Source organism: Erpetoichthys calabaricus, chromosome 8, assembly GCF_900747795.2.
Source record: "Erpetoichthys calabaricus chromosome 8, fErpCal1.3, whole genome shotgun sequence".
Classification (NCBI taxonomy): Eukaryota; Metazoa; Chordata; class Cladistia; order Polypteriformes; family Polypteridae; genus Erpetoichthys; species Erpetoichthys calabaricus.
In genome coordinates, this window is record NC_041401.2 from 92,120,056 (window position 1) to 92,134,769 (window position 14,714).

Here is a 14,714-nt window from a genome sequence, read left to right on the forward strand (position 1 = left end):
AACATATACCCTTCTACCCTGCGCCAAAGTCTGTGCCACACATTAAGCCTTCTGATCTCCTCAATCTTACCTGGACTGGCACGTGGCTCAGGCAGAACTTCAGAGTTCTGCTCCTTAGCCTGGCACCTAACTTTCTGAATTTGGATCGCAGAACTGACAGACTACCCTAATGTATGTCATTTGTTCCAAAATGGGCAATGACAACTGGCTCCTCCCCTGCTCTGGCTAGGAGCCTATCCACCCTTCCAGGGAGGTTCCCCACCTGTTCAACTGGAAGGTTACACACTGTGTGAGACTCTGTCTCTGGAGCAAACCTGTGCTTCAATCTGCCTAATGACCGAGTGCCAAATTATCACTACCTCTCTCTTTCTGGGAACTGGTTTTGAGGTGGCTGTTAGGGCTCCTCATCCCTGTCTACCACCTCAAAATCATCGGAGACACCATCCAGCTCAGCAGGGGCCTGAAAACAGTTTGACATAGTGTGCACCTTTTACCTTACACCTTGTGACCGTGACCCACCAATCTCTGCCTGTCTGGTCTGGAATCTCCTCCTATGCCACATTAGGGGTGCACACTATCTCTCTAAAGGACACCAGAGCCAGGTCTGCCAATTCTTTACTACAACGTAGGCCAGCCAACTCCTCCTCCAGTTCAGTGACCCTGACCTTGAGGTGTTGGATCAGCTGGCATCTCCTGCAGATGTAGCCCTCATAGACGACTGGCTCCTCTAAGCCATCATCTAAAAAGTCCAACATCCAACAGGTCTTCCATTGTACTGACCTCATTATTAAAATTTGATTTTTTAAATTAAAATTAAATGATTTAACTAAAATGGTAAAACTAAAAAAATGAAGCCAAAGAAAATAGATTACAGAACTGCTACAACTATTTTACACCATCTGTCCCCTTAAGCTTCTATACTATTGTCCCTTTCAACTGCCTGCTGTTTGTCCTTCTATGAGGTTAACATTACTTTTTTCTGCCTGCTTTTGTAACTTTGCACTCCTCTTATTCCTTACTTAAAAGCTCTCCACAGTTTGGACAACCCTTATGCTGTCGCCCACTTAACTGTTCTATCTCCGGTCCGCTAAGAACTGTTCAATCTAAAATAAAATAAATAAATAAATCTTGATTAATGAATATCTGATGCTAGTTAATTTCTTACTATGGTATCTGCTCCTACAGCCCCTTGTGGCTGCCGCTTACCTACTTAATGCTGAGTCTTCTCCCATTATTGCTTTGAAGTCAGCAGTGGCCTTTTTTATTTTTTAAACTAAGGAATCATTGTTTCAATTACTTATTAACTATTTATTCTTATGAGGAGATTATTTACTTATAGATGCTGGTAATCTTCTTATAGATGCCAATATCATTTACTGCTGCCTTCTACCCTGCCTCCTCAATGCCAGCTCAAATACAGATAACAAGAACATGTATGTGTACAAGTAAAAGTAAGTTTTCCATGTGAACTTCCAAACAGCCAACTACTTTTCCTCCTGTGCAGGAAAAGCAAAAAACCCTTCTAAAGGGAAAAAAGCTTTAAAAATTGCCACACGGTTACTTAGCGACAACCAAAACCCAGGTTTATAAGAGCAAAATTATTTTTTTTAATTAATTCTCACACCACAGAAAAGACCAAAAACTCTCAGCAGACTCTGTTGTTTTCAAAAAGGTGCTCTACTGGACTGAGATATGGTGACTATGGATGCCATTTGAGTACAGTTAACTCATTGTCATGTTTGAGAAGCCAGTTTGAGACGATTTGCACTTTGTGGCATGGTTCGTTATCCTGCTGAAAGTAGCCATCAGAAGATGGGTACACTCTAGTCATGAATGGACAGGGACGGACATGATCAGTAACATGGACATGACACAGCAACAAGTAGGCTATGGCATTTAAACAATGCTCAACTGACACTAAGAGACTCAAAGTGTGCCATGAGAATACTCCCCACACCACTACACCACCCCCACCAGTCTGAACCACTGATAAAAGGCAGGATGGATCCTTGCTTTCATGCTGTTGACACCAAATTCTGAAATGTGCCAGGAGAAATTGAGACTCATCATACCACGCAACATTTTTCCAACCTGGCCATTCTCCTCTGTCCTCTGAAATAAAAAGGCATTTTCATCCAGAGGACTGCTGCTCACTAGATATTTTCCCTTTTTCGGACCATTCCCTGTAAACACTAGAGATGGTTGTGCGTGAAATCTCAATAGATCAGCAGTTTCTGAAATACTCAGACCAGCCCTTGTGAAGCAACAACCATGTCACATTCAAGTCACTTACATCACCTTTCTTCCTCATTCTGATGCTCTGTTTGTACTTCACAGCAGGTCATCTTGATAAGACTACGTGCCTAAATGCACTGACTGATTTGCTGCATTGTGATTGGCTGATTAGATATTTGCATTAACAAGCAGTTCAACAGGTGTACTTAATAAAGTGGCCAAAGTGTGTGTATGTGATTATTTATATTATATATATATATATATATATATATATATATATATATATATATATATATATATATATATATATAAGAAAGAAAGAAAGAAGAAAAGAAAGAAAGAAAGAAAGAAAAGAGAAAGAAAGAAAGAAGAAAGAAAGAAAGAAAGAAAGAAAGAAAGAAAGAAAGAAAGAAAGAAAAAGAAAGAAAGAAAAAAGAAAGAAAAAAGAAAGAAAGAAAGAAAGAAAGAAAGAAATTAACAACACTTACCACTGAAATTGAGCTGGGAGCAGGTGCACAATGAGTGAATGATGTTGATAACCAAACCATGAGTGGAAGCACGAAGGGACAGTGGCCCTGTAGCTACTAGTAATGTGACCACATGAAAGAGATATGGAAGGTGAGCGGCCACATCTAATGAGTTGTTAAAGGAAAGCATGAGCATGTAACGTGCCAGAATGGCAATGTCATCCCACATGAGGTGCTGCTCCAGGGTTGGTGTAGGAGATAAGCAGGTCTTGTCAATGATTTTACACATTCTCCCGATCACCTGTGCTCAGAAAAATATCAGAAGTGTCAGTAATCTGTTGAAAGATGGGTTTCCCAAACAAAATCATGTTCATTCAAATTTAAGCACGGCTGTCTATCCAGTTAATACTGTACAATAAAAACATTTTTTGTCTTAATCTCAGACAAACATTTGCAGTAAGGACACTAACCAATAAACTATAAAATAATTACAAAATGCTTCCTCCGAGAAACTCAGTTTTAGTGTAAACATCAGCAGAAGGAAATAAAAAATTATGTTCAAATATTTTGTTTTCATGAATGATATTGCTAGACTCTTTCTGTTAATAACTTTCACATCTTCATTTTTTCCGTCACATATAATAAGAGACAAAACAAAAGCGAAGTTTTGCTGGAGCAAAGGCAGTGTTTGCTCAGATAAGCTTCAGCGTTTAAAATAGGTTCATTCCCAGATTATCATACACTAAAATCTGTTCACTTGATTAGTCACTGAGGGCCACTGAGCAAAATAAAAATAATACAAAGTTACAGTGACCTCAATTCTTCTGCCTTTTAATTAAAATGATTAGTGTTGTGTGACCACCTTCTCAAAGTTAATATGCTCTTAATAAGCTGCATATTTTGGTATTTCTGAAGATGAAGGAGGGCAAAAAAAGCTACATATCAAAAAAAAGTACACAGCTAATCAGTTAGTATTTAAAAATATGTGGTTACTGTTAGCAATAGGAACTAACACTGAAGTTCCATTTTATAACGTGATCTCAAACATATGCAAATGTATGTATTATGAGCATTGCTAAATGACTTTAAACCACAAGTTATTAAGAATAGTAAAAACCACTAAACCATTCGCAGCTAAATTGCACATGTCAGACCAGCCTAAGTTTTTGCTGTCAGTTAAAAAACTACCCGTTTAAAAAAAGATATGAACCTTGCTCGAAACAAGTTTGACATTTCCTGAAGCCAATGCCACTGCTGTATCTGCCATTACTTCAGCTTTAATGGAGCCCAAGCCTCCTGTGGCACTGGTTTTAATGAAACTATCCAGAACCACATCCAAAAGATCAGTAATCTGCAGGAAAATAAAAAACAATAATTAGATTATAACTTATGTTTTGGAAATTTATTTTTATATTATACTTTATCTTCTCACTTTCAATTTGACTGTAGTTTAATCTGTAGTAGTGTGCTGTGTACTTTTTTATTTAATCTTGTTTAAATAAAGAATGATATTAGTTGAATCAGTAATGTATAAAGTTAATGAGACATCTGAATATGAAGTATGTTGTAGTCATTTTGACCATTGGGCAAGATATTTATTAATTAAAGTGCAGCATTTAATAACTGTTCTATCCATGTTTTCAATGCCGTAAGACCTTATTACAAAAAAATCACAAGACTTCAAATAGTTTACAGGGCTAACTTTTTAATTAAGTTTTTAGAGTTCAAAGAAGACAATAATGTAAAACACAATAAACAAATTGTACCTGACAAGGCTGCCCCCATATTTTGGCTTTGAATAGAGGGGTACATCTGTTTCTCATTGATTGTCATCGTTATCAAACTTGTCTAAGATAGCTGTGACTCTCTGCCGTTTAGCATCATCATTGTGTTTACAGAACCGGACAAGATTCAGTAACCAGGGGTGTCATATACTCCAGACAAAGATGTTTAAGTTCAATACCTAAAGAACAAGAAAGACAACAGATAATATCAAGAGTACATACAAACTACGTTCTGGAGGTGTTGCAGACTGTACAATATTTAAGACTTTAATAATGTTTTACTTTCATTAAAACATAATTTTCATGAGCTATACTGGCTTCCCGTGAGACACCATCAAAAAAGGATGCTATGTAACTTAAAAAAACTTAGTGCTAACATCAATGAATATTAGTCCATGCTGCTTATCTCCTATTCAAAGCCATAGGACACTGGCCTTTTTGCTATTCCAAATTATTCACTAATAGCACTAAATTATAATGCTAATAGCAAATTTTAAGATAGTACTGAGGCACCTAATGGCAGGAACTCTCTACTCTAGGTCTGGCTGGTGGTGAGGAATCGAACAATGTTAACCTTTTAAACCAACCACTAAAACCCACTTCTTCAGTAGTTTTTAATTTTTGACATCAATTTCTCTTGTCTATTATAGATCCTCGGCTTCTACATTGTTATACTGATATCAAATATATCCCTACCCTTATCAAATTGTTTACTAATACTTCATTTTGTATTGGTTTTCTAAGGCCTTGATTGTCACGTGTATATAAAACAACAAATTTTTTACTTGCGTGTGCTAATCCAACACATCATCACTCTCTAGTCTAATAATTAGTGAGTATAGCTACCTTGTCCTGAAACTTCTTTTTTTTTTCTTCACCTTAAATAACAAGACTTCATTTGTATATTCTGTCTTCCATATAGTAAAATTCTCAGAACCGTCTTGTCATTAAAAACTGGGGTTCACCTTGGTAATTATTATTTTGATACATAAATTATAGTTTGCTTAGTAAGTACTTCGTGATGGTACATGCCACTAAAATAAGCAGCCAGTAGTATTAGTGACATAGAAAGAAATAAAACAAACATAGACTGATGGGTGAACGTAAAATATCTTTATATATAATACGCTACAGTGGCTGTTCGTTTGTCTGTCTAGGATTTTAAATCGCCTGTAGCTCACAAACCGTTTCACCTATTGACCTGAAATTTGGTACACCATATACTACGTGATGTCTACTATCCCCTTTCGGTTGATGATTGACCTCCAAGGTTATTACTCTTTTTATTTTTATTTTATTGTAGAAGAAACAACTCTCAGCAGTGGCCAGAAGGGCAACCGTGCGGTGCATGCGTACAGGTGCCATTGTCATTCCCTAGCACCTTCGCCATCACTTCCCCTACCTCTGCATATCTTAAATCATTCCTGAAGCAGATGAAGACTTAAGTGAAAAATTACTGTAAGGAAAATGTACTAAGTAATTGCAACTGGAAACACTGATTTAATCAGTTTTAACGCAAAAAAATACAGACAAAGAAGAGAAGAAGAGGGCCACCTAGGGTGGAGAAAGAAGAGCTGCTCAGGGAAGCAGCAAGCGCATCAACCTCTGAGCAAACAAATGCTAAACGAACAGAGAAAGAGTATGAAAACTATGAATGCTCAAGTCAAGTGTATTTCACTGCACGTTATCGTGCAGTGCACCGTTACTGGTCTATAATATAACAGGTTATTAAGAGTGCAAGAAGGAATTAAAAAGCCTGTGTTCTATATTGAATAATAAAAACTCAACAGAAACCTTGTTAATTTTCTTGGTCTTATAATAATAACTGTTAGAGGAATCTGACAGAGAAGAACTGAGGATTAATACCAGGCTATTTCAGACCGACACTGATGATAAAATCTACAAACAGGTTTTATGTTTAAAAACGATGTTTGATGATGCTTAGCTGTCAAGGGTTAAGTCCTGAAATGAATAATGACTCAGAAAACAGTGGCAAGACAATAGTAACTGTCACAATTAAATGTTACGTTATCAAAAAGAAATGTTTATCAAGCTACAGACAATTTCTACAAATAATACTCACTGACTTGCTAAAGCCAGAAATGCATTCTTCAAGAAACTCCAAAGTGAGATGTGGTTCATTAGCAGCTAAAGTCTTGCTGATTGAGACAATGAAAAGAGTATTGTTGGCTGGGATGCACAGACCTGATGTCTCCAACAGCCTGCCCCTCAATCTTCAGGTTAAAGGTGCATGTTAAGGCACACAGGAGGTTATATGCAGCAGATCTATGAAAAAGAAAGGCAATGACTTAGAAACACTTGAACCAGGTGGCAAAGGACGCTGGAATTCAAAGTGAAAACAAACTTTCAACTTCTGAACAATAAAATTCTGTCCTACCGTAAGCTTGGATCCGACTCCCCAAGTTGAGGAGGAAGCAATGTTCCAGTAGAGTTCCTGGTACGTCCTGCTATTGTGGCCCATTAGTCGGATTTTGGTGTGCTGAGGGATGGAATCTGGTTGTGATAACTCCCCACCATGTGCGAATATGAATAATGGACCTGATACAATTGCTTCACACTCCTGATGCATGAATGTCAGAGGTGTGCTTGGTAGGCTATGGTCAAAGTAAATTGGTTCTCATCGACAAGGCAGATCTCTTCAATTTCAGACTGCATAGTAAATATCATTTAGGAATACTGACTGTCCAAGGACCCGTGTGCGCTCTGCAGAGGTTACCTGAACTGCTGTAGATCCAACCTGTAAGAAATATAGGAGGAAACAAACATTATACATCAATAAAAATGAAAAACTTCCAATGTTTTCCCTATGCAACACGCTGAAAAGTCCACCAGATAGTCAAAATATGCACATTACAGGTTATTGCATTATCATAGTGTCTTACTATTAAAGTTGAATTTTAACTTCCTTTTTCAGATTAATCACAAATGTAAAATAAACTTTCAGACATCAAATTTTAATCAAAATGAAATGTTTGCAACAAGTCTAAAATGCAGTCCTTAGTACTCTTCATAAATACCCTTAATAGACACTTTTGTATCCTTGTGAGCTAGCTTGAGAGCATTGTGGAACATTTTAAGATCTTCCTCAAGTGCAAGCGTGGCAGCTGGCAGTTTTTTGTTGGTCAGGTTCCACTCTGCTCTGCAAGTCTACTTGGGGAGACAATAAAAATTAACTTCTTGCTTCCCTTAAGGCCAGTAGCAAGACGTTCATGATATTTTGTATACTCTCGCACCCAAGAGTTGCAATTGTAGATGTAAACTGCTGCCTACATTCTCATAGGCAAAGCCAGGGAAAACTACAAACCACTTAGAAAGGAAGGTCAGTCTCTTAAAACGATTGCTGGGTCCAGCATGAGTTAGGTCCACAACAATCCTCATATGGCTTGGCATAATAAGGCTTCAGTGTCCAGCAAGACATGATAGATCAACAGGTCCCCATTTATCTGGCCAGTTTAAACCTAATAGGGCATAAAAAAACAGTTAGGAATTGTGTTCAAGAAATATAGATGTAAAGCAATGGTTAGTATAACAGTAATTTTAATAGTATTAAAAACTAGCAAAGAAAAGAGTGAAGAGTAAACAGGGGATAAAGTCAGTGTAATCCAGGTGTGGAGTTAAGACACAAGGCATCTCCAGTATATCAAAGCTGCAAGAGCTGCAATTTGACATGAAAGGTCAGTTCTGGACGTGAACAGAGAAGAACAGTCCTAAATTTCAATAAAGAGTATGTTCTTTTCTAGAAAAGGAGATTAAACCTCTTTTAATATGAGCTGAGAAGTATAGGTGGGAAACTTATCCAGCACACTAAAAATTTCTTAAAGGTATTTAAAAAGCATAAACTATCAGAATTTTATTAAATTAAATTATGCAACATACACTAAAAGAAACCACTGCAGTTTTAAAGGTAGTGAATTAAAGGCAAAATATATATACTACTCACTCATGGCAAGTCTCGAGTAAACTATAAAGATATGGAAACCTTAATATGTTTTGAAAATATCAGAATGACATATTGCAATAACTTAGGTATTAGCTAACTAAACAGGTTTGCTAGAGTGGTCTCTGATCATATGACAAACCTTCTATAGTGTTATTTAAACTTTAAAGTTAAAAACAGATTCAAATATATGTAATGTCTTCCTGCCTTTGCCATGTGGATTCACATATGGCTTCTTTTCTTTTCCTACTTGACTAAAGCTCTTTGTTATCTGATTTACAAGTTTATAGGGCCAATACTGTCATGTGTACAGAGTACAGTAAATTCTCATTTTCATGTGCTAGTGAGTAGAATTAACTTACCTCAAAATTTCTGTTTTTCTAACCTGAAAATTCTCAGAACAGATTTGTCCAGATTTTGCTTTGCCCAACATATTAAATCTGTTTTATTAAAACACACTTAAATCATAACTGAACAAATTAGTTTAATTACTGGTATTGTTCAGGAAGTAAGTACTTAGTTAAAATGTATTATTGCATGATTAAATTATATATATGGCTGATTAAAGATTTTAAGGATGGAGCGAGAAAAGATGCCAGTCTAGCAAGGAGAAGCTAATGTAGGAAGAGACATCATGAAGCATGGAAGAAACAGGAAATGAACTCAGTATAATGTATATGTTATTAGGAGAGCCTATAGTATTTTAAAGGCAAGAACAATAGCTATTTGAGCTTATACTTTTTGTGTACATTTGAAGAAGAATTCACAATGGCCAGGCAACAACAAGAAGTCCCCCTGACCTCAAAAGTACTGTGCCCAATTAGTATTCATTTTACAAGCATTTAGAAAGTCATTTAGAAAAGTCACAAGAATGCATAGAGACCTGGAGCCGTCAAACAGAACTTGATGACCAAAACAATTGGCATGAAATTGAATTTGTAACTAAACACAGCCTTTGGTTTTACAAAATAAATTCATGACAAGTTTAATGTGTATCGTGGATATCCTCACCCTCAACTGCAGGAATCAAGAAACAGGAAAGGGTGCTTGCAAAACTGTGGATTGTTTTATTCCATGTACTTAGGAGAAATAACATAATAAAGGCATGATGGTGGATTTTGATGTGCTTTTGCGAGAAAATTATGCAGCACGTAACATTTAAAAAACACACTGCAGTCTTCTGCAGTGGCATGAATGGCAGCAACAAAATACACTTGATTTTACAGGTGTGCTGTACATTATGCGTGTTATGCAGCTGCAAACAAGATACAGGTAATCACAGAAGTGTGAATAAGGCTTTATGGAGCAATATCCTTTGTTTTCCAACACAGAGAAACCATTTAACCCCTTTTAAAACTGCATTAAGAACAAACTTTAGCAAACCTGTATGCTCATCACTAAATTCTGGAAATCTAGCCAGGAGTTTCAAGTAGCATTCCTAAACCTAAAAGTGACACTAGTGATTATTTTATAGAGAAGTACAAAGCCTCCCCTTAAAAATTGGGCAAAGGTTGGCCAAGAGTTCATTCTGGAGTTAGTACAGTTTGAAATGGTCTATGTATTGGTGGTTGTGCACTGTGTTTTGGATGGTAGGTCTGAGGAAAAGAGCCATGGAAAAAAGAAAAAAAAAGTTATTATTTTTGATTCATGTATTTAAACTATTTTAATAAACAATATATAAAACAGGAACAAATAAAGAAATAAATTTTAAAAAAAGTATCTGGAAACAATATAAACTGTTAAGTTTTAATACGATAAAACAGGTTTAAAATTTATGTGATCTCACAGAAACTAAAAAACTGAAGCTAGTGATTGCATGTGTAGTTGTTTTCAATGATTCTTGTGTGGTATTTTTGAAAGGCAGTGAAAACAGTTTTTTCTACTTACAGCGGAATGCTACAGTTTGGGCACTCTTGCTTGAAATGTCTGTTACTGTGAATAGTTAAGTGAGCAGAAAATGACGTTATTACCAAAAGACACAAAGTTAGAGATGACCCATTTCTTTAGTATTTTAAGCAAGATTGCATCCTTATTTCCATCATTCACAGGTAAAAAAAAATACCAAAAAAAATGCAAAGGGCCTGAAGAAAAAGTTTGAGCACCTGACATGGTCAATACTTAGTAACACTCCCTTTGGCAAGTATCACAGCATGTAAGCGCTTTTTGTAGCTAGATAATAGTCTTTCAGTCATTACTTGAGGTATTTCACCCATTAGTCTTTGCAAAAGGCTTCCAGACTTTTGCATGCCACTATAAATATTTTAATCTTCCTAGATAAAGAAGAGAAATGTTCTACACAAGATATAACAGCAGTGACAACAGTACAAAAAAAACTCTTCAACTGGAGCTTAAAAAATTAACTTTCATTCCTTTCTGTATGTGGTGGATATTTTACTTAGTTTGCTGTTTCGGTTTTAGAATTTATGTAAGAGCAATGATGAAACAAGATCAGTCATACTGTAACAAAACACAGAAAATAACAAAGAATTAACTGAACTGAGCTGTCAAAAAAAAAACTTTATTCATGCTGAGCTGCAGATGCTGCATCTAGTGTTATGGTTTCAGTCATGGTAAAAAGGGCTAGATAAAGGAAGTAGAATTAACTGTGGGCTGAAATAGCAGCACTGAATGCATCTTCCTTCTCAGTAGCTTGTTTGACATTTGTTCTTTTATGTACATATTATTATTCTGCTTTTTACAGAGATTAGGCACCATAATCTAAAAAAAATTGCTGAATTAAATGATGAAAAGTGCTTTATAGCGAGTCTTCATAAATTAAATCAATGATGACACTTTTAAAATGTGTTATTTGAAGTTTTTAATAATTGTATCATATTTTAGTGAATATGTTTTCTATTGGTCAAAAATACAATTAACCTACTTTTATTTAAGCTAACAAACATTTTATTTATAGGTATAAACTTCTTTTTATTAGAAGTAATAAAAAATCTGCATAAACCTTTTGTCAGCCCTTAAAAGATGAGAAAAGGATGTGCCAAATATACCCCTATTCATTTGCAATTATTTTTCACAGTTTTCTGCAGTCATGTTATATTATTATGAGCTACTTGTGTACAAAAGTTTTTTTTGCAGAACCCCTGACCACTGCAGCAATCTTAAAATCACACAGCGTTGCTAGGAAGTGTGTCACCAATGTGGTTTGCCTATGATGTATTTCTTTTTTTTTTTAACTTAAGTTCATAGAATTCAAATATGTGCCTTTCATCACAATCTGAGGCTTGGTTTCGATCAACGCTGTAGCCATCATTATTAACAAATCTTCAAAGATTTAATTTGAAATTGAATTCTTTTCAGGTAAGACAAATTACTTTATTTCTTATCAAATATAACTGTTTTAGGCTTTGTTTCACTTCCAAAATGTATATCTTATTGATTGAAAAGAGAAATTTGACAGCATCAGGCACTCTAAATAACATAAAACATGTTAACATTTTAAACATGAAAATATTTTTTCCAGTTTGGAAACAAAGTTCAGAATTTCAACACATGTCACAAAACTAAAACGCATATTAAAGTTAAAACTAAAAAAACATTATAAAACTAAATTCAATCATTGTCATTTTCAGTTTATATAAGGTATCAGACGTCTGTGAAGGGTTAAGGCTGGTCTACAGAGGTTTGGTAGGATTGGTTTATATAGCACTTATAAACTATCATTAACATGGACCACCCATTCATACCCTTAGATGTATAAGAAATGTATTGAGTACATTTAAATATTTAACCAATATTCACTTAAACCAATCAAGTTCACAGAGCTAGAGCCCATCATCATAGCATCTGAGGCAATGTTAAAACATTCTTCAGGTGGGTTGCCTGTCTACTGTAGACAACATACACATTTGTACAGGGGTAACATACAGTTACCAATTATTCTACCATGAATGCCTTTAGAATGTTATACCTACAAACCTTAGAAAGAAAACATGCAGAGACAAAAATAATGTGCATATTCCATATATACAGTGTGTTTGTCAAGACTCAAAAATGTGAGGTGGCAGCATATATTAAAGTTGAGTAAAAACAACAAATGTAACAATATATTTTAGCAGTTTAGGCATGTTGGAGAAAAATTATTGTATCTGGAAAACTGATACAAACAAGGTGAGAACACTAATACTTCTTAAATGTAATATGAATTAAATGAGTCTTATAAACAATATCATAACTTAAAAGGTTAACTAATAATTTGCAATTTTTATTCTATTAAAATAAAAATGTTTAAAAGCCATTTTAAATTAATTCTTTGTGCTTTATTAGCAAGAAACTGGCTGATAAGTAATATCTGACTGACATGTAAGTGCCACCACTGAAAAAGCTAGATCATAAGAACATATCGTTATCAATAAAAAAGAAAATCAATAAAAAGAAAATAGGTAAATATATAAAGAGAAATAACACACACTTATTTTGAAGAGTATATTATACTTGTGTCTTAGTATGAGAAAATGGGATGAAAAGGAATTTAAGCTATCAAATATTAACAGTCTGCGGTGGGTTGGCACCCTGCCCGGGACTGGTTCCTGCCTTGTGCCCTGTGTTGGCTGGGATTGGCTCCAGCAGACCCCTGTGACCCTGTGTTCGGATTCAGCGGGTTGGATAATGGATGAATGGATGGAAATATTAACAGTAAATAATGTTTTACTTTTTCAGTTTTCAACTCTGATAGACAACGTGAACAGAGATGGAAAAGATTCTGTTTTCTTTAATTATTTCTGCAACTGCGTTTCTAAGAGTTTATGGGAATAGCACAACTACTACAAGCACACAATCGCCAAAGGAAATATACAGTACAAGCAATTTACCTGTTACCAGCAGTGCAATTACACATACAACGTTGAAAAGTGATTCACAAACGTCTTTTTCATGTATTAGTGATACAAAGGATCAGTCAAATGAGAATTCCTGGCTGTCAAAAGTGTTGGAATCACCAACAAACATCACAATAGGTGTGTTGGTCATTGTTATCCTAATTCAACTGATAATCATAATAGCCTTTGGAAAAAAGCTCTGCTTTCTTAAGAATATCCAAAAGAAAACAAAAGAACCGAACATCACAGAGAATTTCCCAGTCTGCACCAGTGGGCTACCAGTCAGTATTCCAAGTGAGGATGCTATGCCCAAGCACAATGAAAACCAAATAAGTCTGGCAGAGCCCACAGAAACAGAAATAATGTTGGAAGAAATGAGAGCCACTGAACCAATAGTGAATGATAAACCTGTTCAAGGAGACCACAACAGTGATGGAACATTGGCAGAAGATGTCCTACTTCCACTCCCACCTCCACCTCCGGAGGATGTGTTTCCTACACCACAAGATAACCTTCAGAATCCAGTGGATGAAACCATTCTTACTCTTAATGACACAAAAGAAATGCAAGAGCTCATCCTTGATGTCTAAAGCAGTTTACATGTTTATACTGCAGGAAGAAATTTCACTGTTCAATCAAAAAAGGTTTTAAAAAAGTCACTGCTGCCAATATTCTCTATGGGGCTACACACCCAAATAAAAACCATCTCCATAAGCAAAGCTTATTTGTCAAGAACTATGCTGCCAGAAGCAAACAGAAGAAAAACTAACAGTATATATTGTTATCTTGTGCTGCTCTGTAAAGGAGTATGCACTACACAAAAACCAAGGTCTTTTCTTTTAATAAAAAACACTTTACACCACATCACAGATACTGCTATATGCTATCTTTACAAATAATAAAAGAAATGCTATCTCTGTGCTATTAAATATTTTATTCATTTATTGTGCTTTTAATGCTGCAACAATCTATCATACAACCTGTTTTTAATATGAAATGTAAACATTGATTCAAAGAAATAAAATCATAGAAGGTGATGCATCATTTCTGTTTGATAAACTATTAAACTGATTCATGGTCTTCACTAAAAGATAAGCTGGAATCTGAATGGTTGCTTATTATTTAACTCACAACATTAAAACTAATGCATGAAGTACCCTTAGTTTTTCACAGCAGCATCTAAAGGTCAGTACATAGTAAGAGTCACCAAACTCAAAACTGTCCATATTGATTGGTAACATGTGCTATGCATATGACAAAATTTCACAAACATTTTAAAATTGTGTCTAATTCTTTAAGGTATAAATTTTATATTTTAAGAAAGCACTATAATTAAATAGCATTCACTGATCACTCATCCTTCCACTTTTCAACTTGCATATACAGTTCAGTATTTCAGGACTATGTTGACTAAAATCTTCTAAAATTATCGAAAAAA

At 35.3% G+C, this 14,714-nt stretch overlaps 2 protein-coding genes across 2 annotated transcripts in view; one reads left to right on the forward strand and one right to left on the reverse strand.

The window, feature by feature from the left end:
• Positions 1–14,714, reverse strand: part of nf1a (neurofibromin 1a) — a 456,100-nt gene that overhangs the window by 92,176 nt on the left and 349,210 nt on the right. The window contains 18 exon segments of the mRNA XM_051931227.1: positions 2,724–3,003; positions 3,913–4,053; positions 4,469–4,495; positions 4,497–4,544; positions 4,546–4,626; positions 4,628–4,665; positions 6,566–6,707; positions 6,709–6,772; positions 6,885–6,903; positions 6,906–6,963; positions 6,966–7,093; positions 7,096–7,156; positions 7,158–7,246; positions 7,528–7,636; positions 7,639–7,773; positions 7,775–7,879; positions 7,881–7,913; positions 7,915–7,965. Of these exon segments, the coding sequence (XP_051787187.1) occupies positions 2,724–3,003; positions 3,913–4,053; positions 4,469–4,495; positions 4,497–4,544; positions 4,546–4,626; positions 4,628–4,665; positions 6,566–6,707; positions 6,709–6,772; positions 6,885–6,903; positions 6,906–6,963; positions 6,966–7,093; positions 7,096–7,156; positions 7,158–7,246; positions 7,528–7,636; positions 7,639–7,773; positions 7,775–7,879; positions 7,881–7,913; positions 7,915–7,965 (1,609 nt within the window).
• Positions 11,642–14,313, forward strand: LOC114655833 (uncharacterized). Its single transcript, XM_028807094.2, has 2 exons — positions 11,642–11,759; positions 13,119–14,313. Exon 2 carries the CDS (start codon positions 13,150–13,152, stop codon positions 13,864–13,866), a length of 717 nt encoding a protein of 238 aa, XP_028662927.1. The 5' UTR covers positions 11,642–11,759; positions 13,119–13,149; the 3' UTR covers positions 13,867–14,313.